This window comes from Polyodon spathula, chromosome 30 (assembly GCF_017654505.1).
Source record: "Polyodon spathula isolate WHYD16114869_AA chromosome 30, ASM1765450v1, whole genome shotgun sequence".
Lineage (NCBI taxonomy): Eukaryota > Metazoa > Chordata > Actinopteri > Acipenseriformes > Polyodontidae > Polyodon > Polyodon spathula.
In genome coordinates, this window is record NC_054563.1 from 6902064 (window position 1) to 6920674 (window position 18611).

General features: G+C 41.6%; 1 protein-coding gene across 2 annotated transcripts in view; it reads right to left on the reverse strand.

The window, feature by feature from the left end:
* Positions 1 to 803: 803 nt before the first annotated feature.
* inppl1a (inositol polyphosphate phosphatase-like 1a) overlaps positions 804 to 18611 on the reverse strand; it is a 42379-nt gene continuing 24571 nt past the window's right edge. For both annotated transcript variants that reach the window (XM_041232807.1, XM_041232806.1), the window contains exons 8-28: positions 16673 to 16771; positions 15815 to 15965; positions 15311 to 15417; positions 15051 to 15153; positions 13783 to 13979; positions 13177 to 13294; positions 12785 to 12881; positions 11198 to 11336; positions 10553 to 10652; positions 9832 to 9920; positions 9603 to 9684; positions 8751 to 8840; positions 8351 to 8464; positions 8090 to 8178; positions 7775 to 7862; positions 7018 to 7173; positions 5160 to 5244; positions 4471 to 4608; positions 3112 to 3898; positions 2593 to 2729; positions 804 to 2171 (exon numbers count right to left, since the gene is read on the reverse strand). In XM_041232807.1, coding sequence (XP_041088741.1) covers positions 2081 to 2171; positions 2593 to 2729; positions 3112 to 3898; positions 4471 to 4608; positions 5160 to 5244; positions 7018 to 7173; positions 7775 to 7862; positions 8090 to 8178; positions 8351 to 8464; positions 8751 to 8840; positions 9603 to 9684; positions 9832 to 9920; positions 10553 to 10652; positions 11198 to 11336; positions 12785 to 12881; positions 13177 to 13294; positions 13783 to 13979; positions 15051 to 15153; positions 15311 to 15417; positions 15815 to 15965; positions 16673 to 16771 — 3057 coding nt within the window. In that variant the 3' untranslated portion in view covers positions 804 to 2080. The remainder of the gene's footprint in view (positions 2172 to 2592; positions 2730 to 3111; positions 3899 to 4470; positions 4609 to 5159; positions 5245 to 7017; positions 7174 to 7774; positions 7863 to 8089; positions 8179 to 8350; positions 8465 to 8750; positions 8841 to 9602; positions 9685 to 9831; positions 9921 to 10552; positions 10653 to 11197; positions 11337 to 12784; positions 12882 to 13176; positions 13295 to 13782; positions 13980 to 15050; positions 15154 to 15310; positions 15418 to 15814; positions 15966 to 16672; positions 16772 to 18611) is intronic.

Sequence of the window (18611 nt, forward strand, 5' to 3'; positions counted from 1 at the left end):
ATATATATATATATATATATATATATATATATATATATATATATATATATATATAATGAATGAAACACACTGAACAGTGGAGTGCACACAGTGGATCAGGTACAGATTGAATAATGACGATTCAGACATGCCAAAGATTGTTTCATTCACTTATGGTTGCTTCATGTTATGGATGATGTACTTGTGTCTCCTATTGTCTTTCATAAATACACATGCACACATATACTGTGCAACTAACTAGCTAATTAAGTCTTTGCTAAAATCCAACATTTTAGACATTTTCTACCTAATCTTTGAACCACATTTAGTTTTACATTAAGTGAAATAACATATTTCATACAGATTTTAAAACTGGGAAATCGGAGCGTAGTTTACATGTTCTGAAACACAGGTTATGCAGAGATTTGGGAATAGACAGAAAGCCACAAATGTTACAGTCATATGAAAAAGTGAACATTGTAATATGGACTAACACAAATGAGCCACTCTGGTAGGCAATATACTGCTTAAATGCTCACAGGGAGACATTTTAATGAAATCATGATTTAGTGAGAGGCATCACTGGATTGGATAGATGAGGAAATAATGCAGACCATTATATTACAAGACATAAGAGATGAAGGTAGTGAGCAGGTCCAAGGACATCCCAAAGTCACCTTTACTATCCACTCTTAAGCAAGTGGAAAGGAAAGCTGGTGAAGTTAACCTGAATCAGTACATTAAACATACAGCCTTGCAATGCACTCCAAACAGAAACACCTACTCAACAACGGCACAGGAATAAACAGACAGCAGGCAAGAGCAACAGTAACACGTTTATTAAAAAATAAACCCCACTGTATTTCGTAAATTAGTTATTCTCAGGTAACATTGAACACACAAATACACTTCTTTACAGGACTGGATTATCCTCCATTTCCTCCCTTTTACTGTTGCTTATATTGTAACAACAGTGCATGTGTTGCAAAGTGGCACCCCTCCACCCAAACTAGAGGCAGTGCACAAGTCACACCATGTGGTTAGAGACCAGGAAGGAGACTGGGTTTGCAATTGCATTAACAGCTCTACAGCACCCCCTGCTGGCTAATGAAAACACAGGTCACATACTGTCGCATAGGCTCTCATTTATTTTCCCTCTATTAGTATTTAACACTGGAGTGTGCTCTGTTGAATCTGCAGGCTTCATCGAAAAAAAAAAAAACTGTCTTTATTTTGCAGTGTTATCAGTCTGCCACTTTGTACCTGCCCTGAATTCAGCATAAACATCCTGGCAAAATAAATAAATTAAGTTATTGAAATGTTACGGTATGGACAGCCACTCACAAAAGGTTGCACTGATCCAGCTACTGTGAACGGCACTTTAACTATACAGTACGATTACAAAGTCCTGTCAAGCTGCACTGAGGGAGAAAAGCACAAATCAAATAAAAAACATGTTCTCAGCACACCAACGAATTACATTTCTCCTATTAAATCTTACAGCAATACCGAAGCCCTCTGTTTTACAGACCTTTCACTGCCCCTCCCAGGGGAGTAGTAGAACACAGTGTAGATAAATGTGGCCTGTGGAGGGGGCGTGCATTGGCTAATCCCAGGGATGTTGCCATGGTGACTCAAGATATGCACGTGTGGCTGTGGAAGGGCCTGCAAATACCCCAGTCACTCATCTTATCGCAGCTAACCGTTAACTACTGAAAGGCTGCGTTAGAGGAAGAGGAGAGACTGGAAACAGGGCTGCACAATACAAAATCTGACACGCCCGAGAGAGTCACTCTGTGCCAGGGCTTTTTTGGTTTGAACCTTTCCCTTTAAATAATGTTGCAAAAGCAACAACACAGACCTCCTAGGCATAGCATAGGTTTTCAATGGCACAAGCCACTGAGTCATCAGTATCTTTTGCAGAGTGCTTTGTTATTTATACATTATAAAGTTTCAACAGGATGTCATTTAAATAAGAACAAGAATTAGGATATGTTTAATGACTAAAATGTTCATCAAAAAATTACAGTGCAATTTTTTTTTTTTGAAGGCACGACAGGGCAAGGTGTCTGTAGGGCCTCTCAAAGGCAGGGGGGGTTAGTTATTTCTGCAGTTTCAGGTTTTCCAGGATAATTTTCTTGTGAGCCGGATCATTAACACCTGCCTCTTCTAGGTCCTCCTCTGTGATGTCACTGTGGAAGGAAACCATGTCAATCAGGAAAATCCCTTGCTGGTAAGGGTGTCAGTGGGGGAGAGATGCAAGGGTCTCAAATGGAGCATTCAGGCTTGAGCGAAACAAGATTGAACAGGACAGGACAGGAATACAGCAAATCATGCTTGAAACACGCAAGACACCTAGAGCCATGTCCAATTTATACAAAAACTTTCTGGGATGGTATTTAACTTTTTCATCTTACAATTGCTCATAACTACTACAGCTTTTGTTTAGATTTTTTCTATCTGCGTGTTGTCCTAAGTGGTCATGGTCGACCTACACCCAACTGACAAGTGTTCCTAGGTCTTTGTCCTACCCCTGTATATGGTATTGTATTATCATTGGAATTTGGAAATGGACAAAAGAGAGAGAAAGGAGAGAGGAAGGAGACACCCCACCTTAGAAAGTCCAGGTCGTCCCAGCCGTTGTGCAGCAGCCCCTCCTCGTAGCGCTCCAAGCCCAGCCGACGGAGCCAGTCCCCAACGCTCGACTCGAACGATAGGCTGGAACTGCTGCTGCCACCCTGCCAGGACACCTGCAGAGGGAGACAGAGTCGAGAATGAAAGAAATCACATGAGCCACCTGCAGGATGAAACCCGCCACCTTCTGCATCGTTTTTTTTTTCTTTTTTTTTTTTATCCCCCCCCCGCCCCCAAGAAAAATGTAGTAACAAAAAGACTTTGAAAGCAGCAAGCATGTTACGCAAAAGTAAATATGCTCCTCTAAAAAACGAGGGAATTATTAAAGTATTTTGGGCTCGTCAAAAATAAACAGTAACCCACATTTTTGTAGTAGTTCCAATTTTAGTGAGATCTCTTGATTCAAAACCAACTTCCTGAACCTGTTGGTGATTCTTGACTGTGGCCACCTTTATATTCTTTTAGTTGGCTTATTTCCCAAAATGAGGCTGCCCTTACCTCTTCAGACAGCACCTCTTCAATGCTCTCTCGGATGGCGTGGGGTGGGAAGGTGCGGCAGGAATCAGGCAGCACCATGCCGCGGAGGGATGGGGGTGCCATGCCCTTTAGGGGTAAGGGAGGGTTCCTGTCCCGACTGGGCTGATATTCCACCTCGCTCATGGACTTGGCCATCTGGAGTACGGAGCAGGACTGGTCATCCAGACCGGTGCTGCCCCCACCCCTCCGGAAGCCTCCGGAGCTCAAGGAGGGCGGAGGGTCCAGACAAAAGGCTCCCGCTCCGCCTCCCACAGTGGACGCAGAGGGCAGATAACCTGGCGAGGGCAGAGGTTTGGAGTGAGCTGGAATCCGGACGTCTGCAAGATCCGGGTAGATGCTTCTCATTTTGACTTCCTTGCTGGAAGCATAAAAGGGGTTCTCAGTCATGTCCATTGCTGTTTTTGGGAGGGGAGGGGGCGGGAAGTCTGGGGGAGGCCGGTTCAGTGTGCCCCCGCTACCCAGTGCTGCCGGAGTCCCATCTTCTTCTGAGGACCCTTCCTCACTCTTCAGGCGGCCGGTGCACCCACTGGTCTGCCTGCGCTGTTGAGCTGCACCACCCGCAGGGGTCTTGTTCTTGCCAGGCGCTGCTGGCCCCTTGCTGGCTACAGGAGGGAGAGCAGAGCCTGGCATGGATTCGGGTGACATTGCAGCAGCCGGGTTTGGCACGCCCTCCAGGATGTAGTAGGCAGGGTTATTGTAGCTGTTCTTGCTGCTGGAGGGGTCCCCGTCTAAGGAGTCCTGCTTGGGCCTGAATTTTGAAAGATGTAAATGAATGAAGTTCCAACACTAAAAACCCGATCACGCTCCCTTTGACCTTACAACTGAAGGTACAGTATATAGAAAAGATACCATCATTCCCACCAAAGACTGAGGTTCTTGTATCAATCAAACCATAAATCTAACCAACCCTAACGCTCTTTTTATCTGCATGCAATACATTTAAGCAAACAATGGCAGCTACATATGCACCGCATTGTATAGTTTTAATATTCATGCCATAGTATTTTGAAAGGCTTTTAAATTAGGTCCCACTAATCCATCACAAAAATCCAAACCAAAACACTGTAAACCTCATTCCAAACACACAAGCGCAAAAACATAGCAACCCAAATGTATTAACTCTTAATATGGACCCTTGCCAAAGCTTTCTACTCTATGAAGAGTTCACACATTTATTTTCATGTGGGTTGCTCATGCAAATGCAAGGTAAAGGTATAAGCACAGTTTAATATGCGATTAGACTGTGAATCTCGCGAGTGGTATTTTTTGGATGCTGACAAGCCAATGACTCCGATGTTGAAATGGCTGGTGTGTGCTGACCTTGTCTGCATGGTCTCCTCCTTGGGTGTGGAGGGCAGGGGGAAGCTGGTGCGTCCGGTAAGGTGAGTCTGGTTCCGCTCACTCTCCTCAAACACCTTCCCCAACGGCTCGCCCTGCACTGGCTTGCGGGCAGTCGGCCTGCAGGGGGCAGCATAACACACAGTGACTCTCCCATTGTGTTTTCTGTTCACTCATTCCATTTAGCTTTTATATAATTAAATATGTATGCAGGTTCACTTTTCAATGATATTCTCATATCATTTTGCTATGTTACTTACTGTACAGTAACTGCCTACATATCTACCACCTAGATCTCACAAGCTTCCATCAGTGGACTTATTTTATTGGTTTGGCTTTTGCAACGGTTTAGGCCTGTGTATTTTAATGCTACAGTGTAAGCTTGTTTTGATTTGCAGTGTAATTTGACCTTGGCAACCATTTAGGCCTGTGTTTATAACAGTAGTTTTGAATATATACAGCGCTTTGAGGTGTCGAGACACAAAAAAACACTTCCATTTTTTGTTGGTGTTGCTCAAGTTGATAGCAGCCTCATGTCAGGCATTGTGTTAAAGCAGAACATAATGGTTTAATGGGCACCGGTCTTACATCAAATGACAGAAGCAACAGTGTTGATAATATTCATTTGTTAATTAATATTAATCTGTGTTCAATTTTAAACGGCCGCTTACTTGACGTAATCGTGGTTGACACGGGGGCATGTAGACTGTTTTCCCTTTAGCCCTCCGGTCTCATCTTTATCAACGCTGATCCATTCTGTGGGAGAAAATCAAGTGAGCCTGTGACAGCACAAACACTGGCTGTGAACAGCATGCAGTACATTTCAGAAATGAGGTCCCCAAACATTCCTGGTTACACATCAAATTGAATCAAGGCCTTATTGTTGTACCAACGATTCAACCATCAACACAAACACTACAGGATGCATTGCATTCAATACTCACACCCCAAAATAATAATACTCACACCCCAAAATAATAATACTCACACCCCAAAATAATAATACTCACACCCCAAAATAATAATACTCACTGGCTAGACAGGACTTGTTCCCACTTTTTAAACCTGGACTTGCAAAAACCGACCCGATGCTTCGAAAGCCACCATTCAAGAATACAGCATGACAACATTTAATGAAGCTGACAGATTAATTTTCACATCTCGGTGTAGTGCAGACCAACTTCAAATGGCCTTCATTAGTCACAAGGAAATCAGCTGCCTCAAAATACTATGTAATTATCCATATGCATACTATGAAATCCAATAGCACAATGTTGTATGTTTGTTCTTTTCCCCCAGCATTAGATCGTTGACTTCAGTTGTTCTAAAGCAGGTCTTCTCAAACTCGGTCTTGGGGACCCCCCTGTATGTCTGCTGGTTTTCATTCCAGCCGAGCTCTCAATCACTTAACCATACCTTTAACTGAACTGATAATTTGCTTAAATTAGACATTTTTACTTGTTTTCAGCTCTTAAACAGTTGCAGATTTCAAGACAGCTATAACATTTTATAAGTAACTTGAATTGCAACCGTTTAAGAGCTGAAAACAAGTAAAAAGGGCAAGTCTAATTAAGCAAATTATTTCAATTAAGGGTCTAGTTAAGTGACTGAGAGCTTGGCTGGAATGAAAACCAGCAGCCACAGGGGGGCCCCATGCTGGGTTTGAGAAGCCCTGTACTAAAGGAAGATGCCCTATTGCCACTCAGTGGAAAGGGTTTACACTAAGAATCAAATTCAAATAAAATTCACAGAATTGTGGTTATTTTGGTGTAGAATGCAGAACTCAGTTCTTACTTGGCCCTCAATTCTGTCGTTAATTCCAGAGCTAACTGATCACAATAAACAGGCATTCTTCTCTTTTGAATATAGGAACTTTTCTTTACCTTTACTTACATGTTACTATCACATGCAGAAATTTCACTCACAACTGACCTTCAGGATTGAGACATAATTTAGATCTTTTACTTATCATGCAATCCACTTTTCTCAGTTTTTCGTTAACTATGTAGAAAACTACAAAGCGGCATGCAATTCAACACGTTAACGTAACATTATTCAGCAGGTTTCATTTGACTTTATGAAGCAAAATGAGTTCGTTCTACAGGGCGATGCAAAACCTTTTAACATATTCATATATATGGATATGAATGTTAAAAAAAAGACATTTTTGGATATAAAGTAATGTTTGGATTTTTTATTGTTATTTTATTATGGTCCATCCCTCTTTGTATTAGTGCTTGCACTGCTGAGATGTACCAGTGCTGGCCCTGCAAAATGAATACACTAAAGTGGATGTTTAGCACCTGCATGTTCCCACCATGTGGGGCGGGAGTTAACACTGATCTTACTTTGCTTGCACGTGACACTCTCTCTTCTCCATGACATTAGTGTATCATCAGCCACTCCTCAGAATGTGGTACACTGGACCCGGAATGAACCTTATACGATGCGAACATCACATGAAACACAAAACACAGCGTTTCATCCTGGCACAGAATAAGACATGCCCATGCAGGCTGTAGAGGTTACCATAGAGTCTCTCCCGTGTGCCCATTCTCTCAGATGGCACCCGCACCCTCATGGAGCCGCGAATGTTGCCCGTCTCCTCCCCGCGGTGAGACAGGTAGGTGTGGAACATCTGGGCGGTGCTGCCAATCATAGACTTGAGAGCAATCACACACTCCCCTGCAAGAGTGCAAACAGGGTTAAAACTCCATCACTGGATTACAATACAATATTTCAATAGCGCCTTTCATTACAGCAATCCCACAGTGCTTCACACACACACAAAAACTACTAAATTAAAGAGTCGAATAGCAAATGTAATAAAACAGAAATTAAATAAGACAGAAAATGTGGTTAATTATAAGACAAAAAGTTTAAAACTAATTCTAAAATTGAAATTTAATACAAACACAGTTGAATTGTAAAATAGAACAATCAAAAACAGTCCAATACAAAAAACAAAAAATGCAGTTTTGATTTTAAAATTGAAAACTAAAAAGATTTAAAAAAAAAAAAAAAAGCTATTTTACAAAAATACATTCTGAATCTTATTTTATAAAACAGCAAGAGATCCAGCTTCCCTGACAGAAGGCAAATCATTCCATAATTTAGAAGCTTCAAGAGAAAAGAATCTGCTTGTAGCAGGCTGATCAAAATGACCGTTCACAATACTTCCGAACTAAGACTGGCTAAAATCTCAGTAAACTACAGTAGTTCTTTCAAGGGTGCTTTTAAAAAAGGACTACTGCACCTGCATGAATCAAATAAACAGACCCCTTACCATAGGACTCATATCCATCAAGTGATTTGACCGTAAGCAGCAAGTGTTGGTCCTGCAGGTACTCAATTTCTGATAGTATTGGCTTCAGCTGTAAAATAGCATACACGATACAGATGAACAGAAAGCGAACAGTGCTATAAACTGCATACTATATTCAACTGTCCTGTTTCTGTCTGGCCTTCTCGACACATTCGTCTACTGGACTAAACTGCTTCTGTTATGTTCAGATTTCGCTCTGAAGTATTGAATGAACCTTTATAGAATTCCCCTGCACTCTCTTCCATGTGCCCCGCCCCATGTGTCAGGGCTGCTCACCGTTGTCAGCTGCTTGGACGACCATCCCACCTTCAGGAAGTTAACATTATCACTGCTCTGACTGTCATTCTCGTAACTCTTCTTAAACTCTGAGTGGGGAAAAAAAAGAAAAAAAAAAAAAAAAAAAAAAAAAGAAAAAAAATATATATATATATATATATATATATATATATAAAAACTGAGATGAATCAATTTCAGTTGAAAGCTGGAATTAACGTCCCTCGTAGAAAACTGAACTTCACTGAAGGCAGGCAGACGCACCTTCCAGGCAGGTGGAGTAGAACTCGATGAAGAACTTGGTGCGGCTAGCAGTCTTCACAATGGCTTCAATGCTCTCAAACTCAACATAGGCCTGCTCAGCAGACTTGTGCAGCCCTGGCACGGACAAGAGAGATCCCACATTCATGGTAAACAAGCAATATAGTGATGGGCTGGAATTTAAGAGGTGGCATTTCAAACATGGTAAAACCCTGCTAGTAAGCTTTGATTTACAGTGTTAACAAGAGTTTTACTAACAGTCCTGCACTACAGTGCTCATAGTGTGTACTGGGGCCAGTGAAATACACTGCCTGCTGTGCTTGCGGTCCCAAATTGTAGGCTTCTAACCTATTTCCTTTACAAAGCAACGAGTTTCTGAAATAAGCCGATAGTGTGCACTTACCTTTCTTGGAGACAAACTGGGATGTCACCCCCACTTCAAAAGTCCCAAACACCGGAGAATGGTCGCTCGTGACAATATCATCAGTGCAGCCTGGGAGACACAAGTCAACAGGGTTCAGATCCCGTAAGTTCATAAATAAATGGAAGCCGAGTAACAGGAAGTTTAGTACAGAAGCACTTTTTTTTTTTTTTTTTTTTTTTTTTTTTTTTTACATAGAAAGTTATAAACGCATGGAATAATCTAATCTACCAGGTGATGTAGTAGGATGTAAAACACTGGGGACATTTAAAAAAAGACCAGATTCCATGCTTTTAAATTAATTCCCCACCCAGTAAGGGAGAATGGTCTGCTAACAAGGGATAAGCCTTGTTGGACTGAATGCCCTTTTCTTGTTCTCAAACTTTTCTTACATTGCAATGTAGTGTAGGCCTAAAAATGCCTTGCAGTGTAACCCTGGTTTTAAAGGAAGAGTCTAGAAAATAAAAACCAAAACATTCTAAACCAGCAATGCGAACAAAAACAAAGCATCCCAGGGTGACACAATGAAAGGGGAATCGCCAATCAGATCGAATGGTTTGTAACCATGAAGTAAAATGGACATGTGTGTCACCGATATGGCCAGAGGTTATATTTTCTACTGGACACCACCTCTAATTAAAATGTATTGCGAGAATCCTAGAATACAGCTGTCCAATATATCTGTGCTCATTAGGACAATGCTTTATTACTAAGTTCCTAGCCTGTCTGAGCATCCTCAGGTCTGTGACATTTAAAAAAAAAAGTTGTGAAACTGGAAAATCGATTCATTTTAATATATGCCTAGTTCTAAAAGTGGACAAAAGAAAAACTTACCATACGAGTTGCACACAATGTGCGTCTCTGGGTAGGACTTCCACAAAATCCGATCACACCATGAGGGAACATTGGTCCTCATCTAGAAACAGAAGACACAGTTACAGCAGCTAGGTTAGTCCAGTGTATTACTGTGCCAAAGAGCTGGACTGTAGGATTCTAGCCTGATTTGCATCTGTTGTGGACCAAACTGCAACTGTAATCTGGATACATAAAAAGATGGAATCACCCCAGTCGGCTTCTGTTTCTGCCACACGTAGGAGTCCCTGGAGCCCCTCTCATAGCGATAGGTCGGGGGATAAGAGATTTCATCTTCAGCTGGGAAAACACAAGAGCATGTCTCTGTTTTAACATCAATGCACTGGGACCGCACCCTCAGCCTTTTCCCAAAAACATAAAAAGAACTAGTATCATTGCCATGGTCTTATACAGAGAGCATTGTCATAGCACTTTCACTGCATAGCATCTGCACAGGGTTTCTATTCATTTTCAAGGAAACAAGTTTGTACCCAGCTGTACAAACATAAAATCAAACTGGATCACCAGCTCTACTCCCACCCTGAGTAAGGTTAAAACAGATGATGGTCTACCCACCCCCCCAAATATACTTTAGACTCAGAGGATCACATGTTTTTTACTCCTATTGCAAAAAAACATTTCAGATTGACCTGGTATTTAGTGGGGTTGAGATATGCAGCACGAATCTCAGACAAACACCCTTTTAGCATAGATAATTGTGCTTGGCTGCAGATCACATTCCTCGTAAGTGCCAGTTAAACATATCTTTTAGCTGTAAGTGATCTCAAGCATCAGATTAGATAAGTGTGATTCCAACAGCTGGTATGTGATGGCATCGACAAACTGCTTCAAACTGAAAGCAAAGTCGAGCGCTGCGATCCTGAACACAGCCCTCTTACTGCACCAGCATGCCTGGACTTCACCTCACTTACCAAACCGCAGAAACACCTTGTTTTTCTCTCTCTCCAAATTCAGCTGATCCACTTTCAAAAGCGGCTCGAATTCCTTCCTGTTGATGTAGTTTAGGATATCCTGCAGGTTAAAAAAAAAACACTTTAACCCTTTCGTGCATGGTGACCTCATATTTGGACGGATTTAAAAAAAAATCTTCTAGTCTTTATATGGGGGCCTATGGAAAATGCAAACGCATGACAGCCTCATATGGAGACAGTGTATCATGGAAAAAAAAAATTTGAAAAGGTTTTCAATGAAAAATATATTTATTATGTGTCTAAAACTACTTACTTTCAATATTTCATGCATGAAAGGGTTCAATGTTAGATTTTTGGTAGTGTACAGTTCTGAAACCCCAAATCTCACCTCATCCTGTATTCTTAAACAAATGGAACCCACAACCTTACATATATACAGCAGGTCATTGATTATCCTCTGACCTACTGAGCATAACCACACTCTAGTGCTGCCCAGACCAGATTGCCTGCAGCCCTGCACTCCAGTTCTCTAACCACCTTTTGCAATTCGGCCTCCCCATCTCACAAGCATGCTAACTAAAGGAGCTGCACAATGAACTGCCACATTCCCCACTGTGGCTCAATGCACAGGCACAGCAGCAGTACCTGGATATCCATGTCCAGCCTGTAGTTGAGGTCCCCAAACCAGAAGAGGTGTGTGAATCGGAGCGAGATATCAAAGGAGTTCAGCTGCTTGTCTCCCAGGGAGAGCAGCCGCAGGATATCCAGGTAGTTCTGGTTCCGTCTGAAGGAAAAACAAGGAGGCACCTAGCACTCGATATACAGTACTGAAGTAATTCAAGCTAAAAAGCATACTTTATATCATCTACATTCGCCTGTATTTAATTAACACTTCATTTATTACAATGCAGGAGGGTGTGCTCAAAACTGTAACACACATAACGTGAAAAGGGCCCTTGCATCACTACTTGACATGCCAGCTAACAGCGCCAGCTTCTAAAATAACTCCGTGCTGATTGTAGGGCAGTGAGTTGGAGAACCGTGTTCGCATGGCAGTGTGCACGGAAGATCATAGAAGAAGCATTGCGCACTGAAGCCTGTGCATGACTGACCTGCTTTTCAGAAGCATTTACTGCTGGAAAGGAAAGAAAACACTGCAAATAACGATCTTAACAGAAACAATAAACATAAAATCGAGAAAACTTCACAGAAAACAGAAAGTGGACATCTGAAAGGCTCAGGAGACAGTAGCAGCAAAATGACGCCAGCAGATTGACAGCATAGTATAATCTCCCCTCATATGCAGTGGACTAGGATGGTGTGCCAATCCATTAACAGAACACAAAACATCAAAAAAAAAAAATTAAAAAATCTCTTAAAAAAGCAGCTTTAATCTGGATTCTTATTAATATGCAAGAAAATGAGTGAAACAACTTGAACTCCTCGCTTTCCATAGGATTCTTGTTTATTATTCCATTCCATCATGCATACTTCTGCCAAATGCTGTTTCTGAACCAATAAATAAAAAAAGAGCACATTTCTTATTTTCTCTCATTGTATGAAGCATAAGAACATAAGAAAGTTTACAAACGAGAGGAGGCCATTTGGCCCGTCTTGCTCATTTGGTTGTTAGTAGCTTATTGATCCCAGAATCTCATCAAGCAGCTTCTTGAAGGATCCCAGGGTGTCAGCTTCAACAACATTACTGGGGAGTTGGTTCCAAAACCTCACAACTCTGTGCAAAAAAAGTGCCTCCTATTTTCTGTTCTAAATGCCCCTTTATCTAATCTCCATTTGTGACCCCTGGTCCTTGTTTCGGGTTGAAAAAGTCCCTTGGGTCGACATTGTCAATATCTTTTAGAATTTAGAATGCTTGAATCAGATCGCAGGGCTGTCTTCTTTGTTCAAGAATGAATAGATTAAATTCTTTAAGCCTGTCTGCATATGACATGCCTTTTAAACCCAGAATAATTCTGGTCGCTCTTCTTCGCACTCTTTCTAGAGCAGCAATATCCTTTTTGTATCGAGGTGACCAGAACCAGCTCTCTGAAGACATAATGTTCCTTCTAAAATGCTTGTTTTCCCACAGCTTATGTGAATTTCCCAGAAGCCAACCCAGAAATGTTTTTAGGAGGGTCCATAGATATAAAAAAGGGCCCGATCTTTGACAGCACCCCGGCTCTTGGCCCTGCTTGATACGCATCTTCAAAAAAAGAAAGAAAAGACAGTTACCTTGCTGTCTTCTCATTTCCAGAGGTGAGGTGGCAGTTCACAAACCCAAAGGAGGTGCCGTTGAAGAAGAAAGAAACCCCAACCGCCCCTTTATTACCTGGTGAAGACGACACGTTTACACTCAATGATACCTTAAACTTACTGCAATAAATCCATGGGATACAGAAAGCCTGCATGTCCACAATAAAAGAAAGCTTGCATGCTGGATAATGGACATAATATTCTGGTATTTTATCGACACTGCAATATTGAAATGACTGAATTGAGAGCAACTGTTTCTTTGTTTTAATCCAGATTTTGTAATTAATTCATTGACGTTAAAAAGAGATTGCAAGTACAGCAGTTTGCAGCTGCCTTCCAGGATGTGAAATCCAGCTGGCTGTGCGCCTTACCCAGCGTGTTGGCAATGCCCGTCTTCACACTGGACATGCCCACGTGGGTGATTCGGTTCTCATGCTCTGGTTTAACTAGCACAGCAATCTTAATGTTCCAAAGAGTCTGAGTGGCAATCTGGAAATAAATAAAAGGATATAAATCACTGAACAGTTTAAAACATTTTCTTTAAGAATTTACCCATTTCAATTACATTGCTTTTTTCTAGTGGTATATATTACACAAATCTGAAAATTCAAACTGTTGCTTGAAACATAATTGTATTCACAGAGTAATTCCATGCTTTAAAAAACATATACATTATGCAAAAAAATATATACACATATTTTACATGCATTGCATTAACTGACGTTTGTAAGAGATACTGCATACATGTACAAGAGCTCTCTCCTTTGTTTTGTGGGGTAATTCTGTGGGCTTTCATTGGTGGCGAGATACTTTGTAATACATTCTTATACTACACCCCTATTTTCAAACAATTAAAAAAGATCTGAATAGTCTTCATTAGAATAGTGACAGAATACCTTTTACTAAATAAAGAATGAGTAACGGCTGTTTTCAGAATACCTTTCACAAGGCCCTGAATCACCTCTGATTTCTCTCACCAGTTTAAAATCGATCTCTGTGCAGTCTCTGAGCGCCCCCCGCAGGAACTCTACCCACTCCTTGTCGCACACAGAGTTCTCCTGTGTTCCGAACACGTAGATGTCGTGTGGGATGGTGACTGTCATCTCGTCCAGCGTCTTCCCCAGGCCCTTGGACAGCACCCAAGAGCTGATGTTCTTCTGAGAGGGGATGCTGCCTGGAACAGCAAGGCAGCACATCAAAGCTCATCCCACCAGCCTCCCTAGCACAGGTGCGACTGTGCCATTCAGCCTCCTTATAATACAAACAACTCCCTACTTTAAAACGCTATTCTAAAAGGGCTTGATTTGTACCAGATCACACTGGATCTGGTGCCTTTTTTGTCTTTTGTTTGTTGTATATAACATGTGCAATAAAAAAGGAGTCCTGTTCCATGAATTGAATGGCAAAAGTGCACGCTTTTAAACATCAGCATCATCGCTCCTATTCCTCAGATTAATCAGCCTGCCACTGGCATTGTTCAGACCTGAAGATTGTGTTCAAACATGACTAGGCAAAGGTCGGCATGCAGCTACTGACACCACAAGCAGATGAGACCTTGATACGGGTTGGTCAAGGTTGGTCCATTAGGTCTATAAAACACAAATGCTGTCCCTCTTCCTCAGTGATAACATCCATTACCTTTTTGTTTACAAATTAACCCCTGATTATAAGTCCACATCTCCACCAGAACCTATCAGCATCAACTACACTTATCATTCCAATGAGAGTGTAGATCGCACACTCAGAATGTCAAAGACGAAGCATTCGAAACTTTTAAACCACGACGATAAAAATAGATTAAAATGTATAAAATATCGGGATGAAGTTTTAATAATATATGTTTCTAAGTGTTAAGGGGCTACCTTTAAACAGTGTACTTTGACTTGCACTCTGTACAACAGGCCCGACTGTCGCTGGCTACTTCAGTCTTTTAGAATTGGTATTCGCTGCTTCCCTACTAGATTCATATCACTGACCAGTCTCTCCTTAGGAAGGGTCCTTGACTGGTCAGGGCAAAGGTATTCAGGCAGAGGTTTTACAGGGCTGCCCAGCACCATGGCCGATTCATGTTAAGTGCCTTATCTTTTTGGGGCATTATATATATATATATATATATATATATATATATATATATATATATATATATATATATATATATATATATATATATATATATATATATATATATATATATATAAAATCAAAAAAAAAAAAACAAAACAAACACACACACACACACACTAACCCATATTCCAGGTTCCAATGAAGATGGAGATCATGTCTGGCTCATCCTGATTGGAATGTTTATTCTTCATCAGTTGCAAGAGCTGGCAAAAAGCTTCCCTTTTCTATAAACATGTACAAAGAAAAAAAAAAAAAAAATGACTAAAACACACAATGTGTGTTCTGAGCAAAGTAACAACGTGCAAGCCAGGCCTGGTTTTGAGAGCTTTCAAGCAGACTCGGCCCCACACTGACACAGCTATTGTGTGACTGGAGACCGACCTTAGCGCTGGCAAAGATGAAGTCTTTCCTCTGGATTTTGTCTTTCTCCTTCTCGAACACGATCCCCAGCTTATTCTGCACCCGCTGGGACTTTATCAGTTGACGGACTGCGGGAAGAAATTGAACCAGGAATTATAAAATCAAAACAGCCTGTCACTTTCAGCAAATCGCCTATTTTGAAAATGAATCTGTAATAGATAAGGCTTCTAAATAAATAATTATTACAATAACCATTTACATAATGTATGCATTGTACAAACAAGAGCATAAACCACAGCTCGAATCTTTCTGGCTCTGGCACACAGGATTTCCTGTAACCCTGGGATAACAAATATAAGTGAGGTGCTGCTTATACTGCCCCTCACTGCAATTCAGACAAGGGACGGCTCTCTTTCGTTGGACCCTAGGGAAGGGGAAAAGCTGGGAAAAACCATACACGATACCCTGCTTGCAACCTCTCCGCCAGTACCCCAGAGGGTGCTCTAACCCTTTCTCCTCTCTTACTCTTGTCGTGAGTGAAGGTGTTCCAGTCCTCCTGCGAGTCCTTCAGTTTCTTCATCACCACCAGCTTTCCCCCCTCCACATCCACGCTCAGCGTGTGCTTCTGAGACTTCCCGATCTTTGTCAGGTCTGCCAGGTTCACTTCCAGCTTCACCTAGGAGAGACACAGACAGACTGTCACAATGCACTGTGCCCCACACACCTCTCCCTCTACCCTTCAGTCAGGGAACTCTATTTTCCTTGGCCCGTATGTGTGTGTGCTTATTCATCAGAGACAGAAAAAATCTATCAGTATCCAACAAATACGTAAGACAGACTTGACTGATCACATTACTGACACCTGATCATTTTATCAAAGGTTCAGCAAGGTAGCACAACTTTATTTCCCTAACTCCTGGTGCACACTGCTGTGATTGTCTGTGTATTTGTACAGTACCATTACTGAACTGGGTGCTGGGTGTTGATCACCCAAGAAATGACTCACCGATTCATTGTAGAAATTCCACATTTTGGCTATGGGTCGTGAATCATAAACAAAATTATGCAATAGTGCTGTATGCAATTTGTTTTCACTAGTACTTTAATTACAGTAAAATATACCTATTGTGCACAAAAGAATGTGGTCAGAATAATTATATAATTTAGTAACCACAAAACAAACCAATTTGGTGTTTTTTTTTTTTTTTTTTCTTGCCTGTGGTTTCATTTTTATGAAATCAGCTTTTAAAAGAAGAAATGCATTCTTGAATGCTAGGTCACCAAGTGCGTAAGGCTGTGTTTCACTTCTGATCAGTTTCCAGAAGGTAGCTGCATTGCCTCCTTGAAGAACCAAAGAGGCCTGATTGTAAAAATCTGGAATACCTCAAAGGCTTGTACAGGGATGGATTTGCTGTGGCGCGTGGAAGGCATGATAGGTAGAGGGAGTCCTGTGGCACTCATATCTTGAAGTGCTTTCAGGGCCTGGAAGATAAGAGAGAAAACGCATGTACACAACACAGCATCCCCACATCCCTTCACTGCATCTCTCTGGCTTTCCTGTTACTTCCCATGAAAATGATATTCAGACATATCAAGAGACACTTTTTTTTTTAACCTTGTCAAAGAATTTGATGTGTTTTATACTGCCACTATGGAGTGATTTTAGCTGTGGATGTGCATCACAAACAAGCCACATTAAAACAAGCTCTCCAGGCAGACCCCAAAAGAGATGTGAAGGATTGAATTGCATTGAACTGCTACCTCGCTCCCAAATGGGGAAAGCCCTTAAAAGCAGGCTTGAGTCCAGCACTGCCAAATCCAGCACCTTTGTGAGCAATAAAACCAAATCACAATATCAGATACCCACAATACCCCATTCCGTGACTGTTCGACTAAAGGAAAGAACTGACCTGTCTACTGCATGCACAGCCAGAGCACGTTCTTAATGACACCCTGTCTAGCAGATACCCAGTTTCCTTAAGCAGTACTACTTTTCTATTCAATAAAAAGATACAGCTCTGCGACAGGGAGCGAATTAATCCAAATCAGCAATCTCTCTCCCAACCTGAGAGGGCGCTGTACAACAGGAACTGCATGCCATGTACCGAATGGTTGGGCAGTTCATTCCAGGGTCGGTCAGAAGCCGGGAAAGGGGCAGAGTCACGGTACCAGGAGTCAGCGCCCTATTACGGTGAGTGAAATGTCAGTCATGAATTGGGGGAGATGTGATTGAACTAGCTATCGGAGGGGGCGGGGCTCAGGGTTCTTTAGAAGGACGTGACGCAGTACTCTGTTCCCTCGTCGTGGTTAATGAGAGGAAACGAGGACTGTGGGATCGTGAGTGTTTCGTGTTTTGTTTGTCTGGTACATGTCTAATTGTTACCGTTTGTTCCTGTTAGACGGCTAAAACATCTGGGAGCTGTCGCTTGAGGCCAACACACAAACCCCGGACTGCACAAAGCACCACAGGCAACCTGCACCCCACTGCACTGAGAGCACGCACTGTGTCGTCTACGTGTTACTGTCTGTGTATTTTACTTGTGCCTTTTACATTCGGGACTGTAACCCTCCTTTTAAGCACGGTGCAATACACATTGTTGTGTAGAGCCCGTGCGTATTATTATTTAAAGAGTTGTTGGCACGCAACCCAGCGAAAACAAAGCTGTTTGTCTAACCCGGAGCACAGTGCAAACCACCTGTTCACAAGCTCTCATTGTGGCCATGACCAGAACAGTAAGAAGGTTCTGACACTTGATGATCCAGATACATAATGCCCATACCACGTGATGTGCTGTACAGAGGTATAGGCACCTTTTGTTTAAAAGAATGCGTAGCAACTTGACCATATTGCTGCTTATTTTACACGTTCTGATAACTTATTTTTTCTTTCTTAAATTGCACACCATAGGTTAAAAAAAACAAAAAAACTAATTTAAATCATATTTCACCAAAATGGCTAGTATAATACGCGACATACAAATATGCAGCTACTGTGTTAGTACTTTAAGACGTATTGGGGAAAACACAGACCAGAGAAATAAGGCAAAGAAAATAGTCTTACCTTCAACATCTTGTTTTATTAACGACAAGATTGGTCGGCTTTTTTTCTTTAAACATTTTACATACAGTTTTTTGTCTATTTAAAAAAAAAAAAAAAATCTAATTTCCTCTGCTCACTAACTGTGTCTAAAAACATCCAGCTAATGGACCATGTGTACCAGCAGAAAACATTCCAAGCATTTTGCTTTTGTTTTTCAGTCAAGATGAACGAAACCACAAGGAAGGCGCCTCCTCGCCTTGGCAGTGGATCTGTCACTTTAGA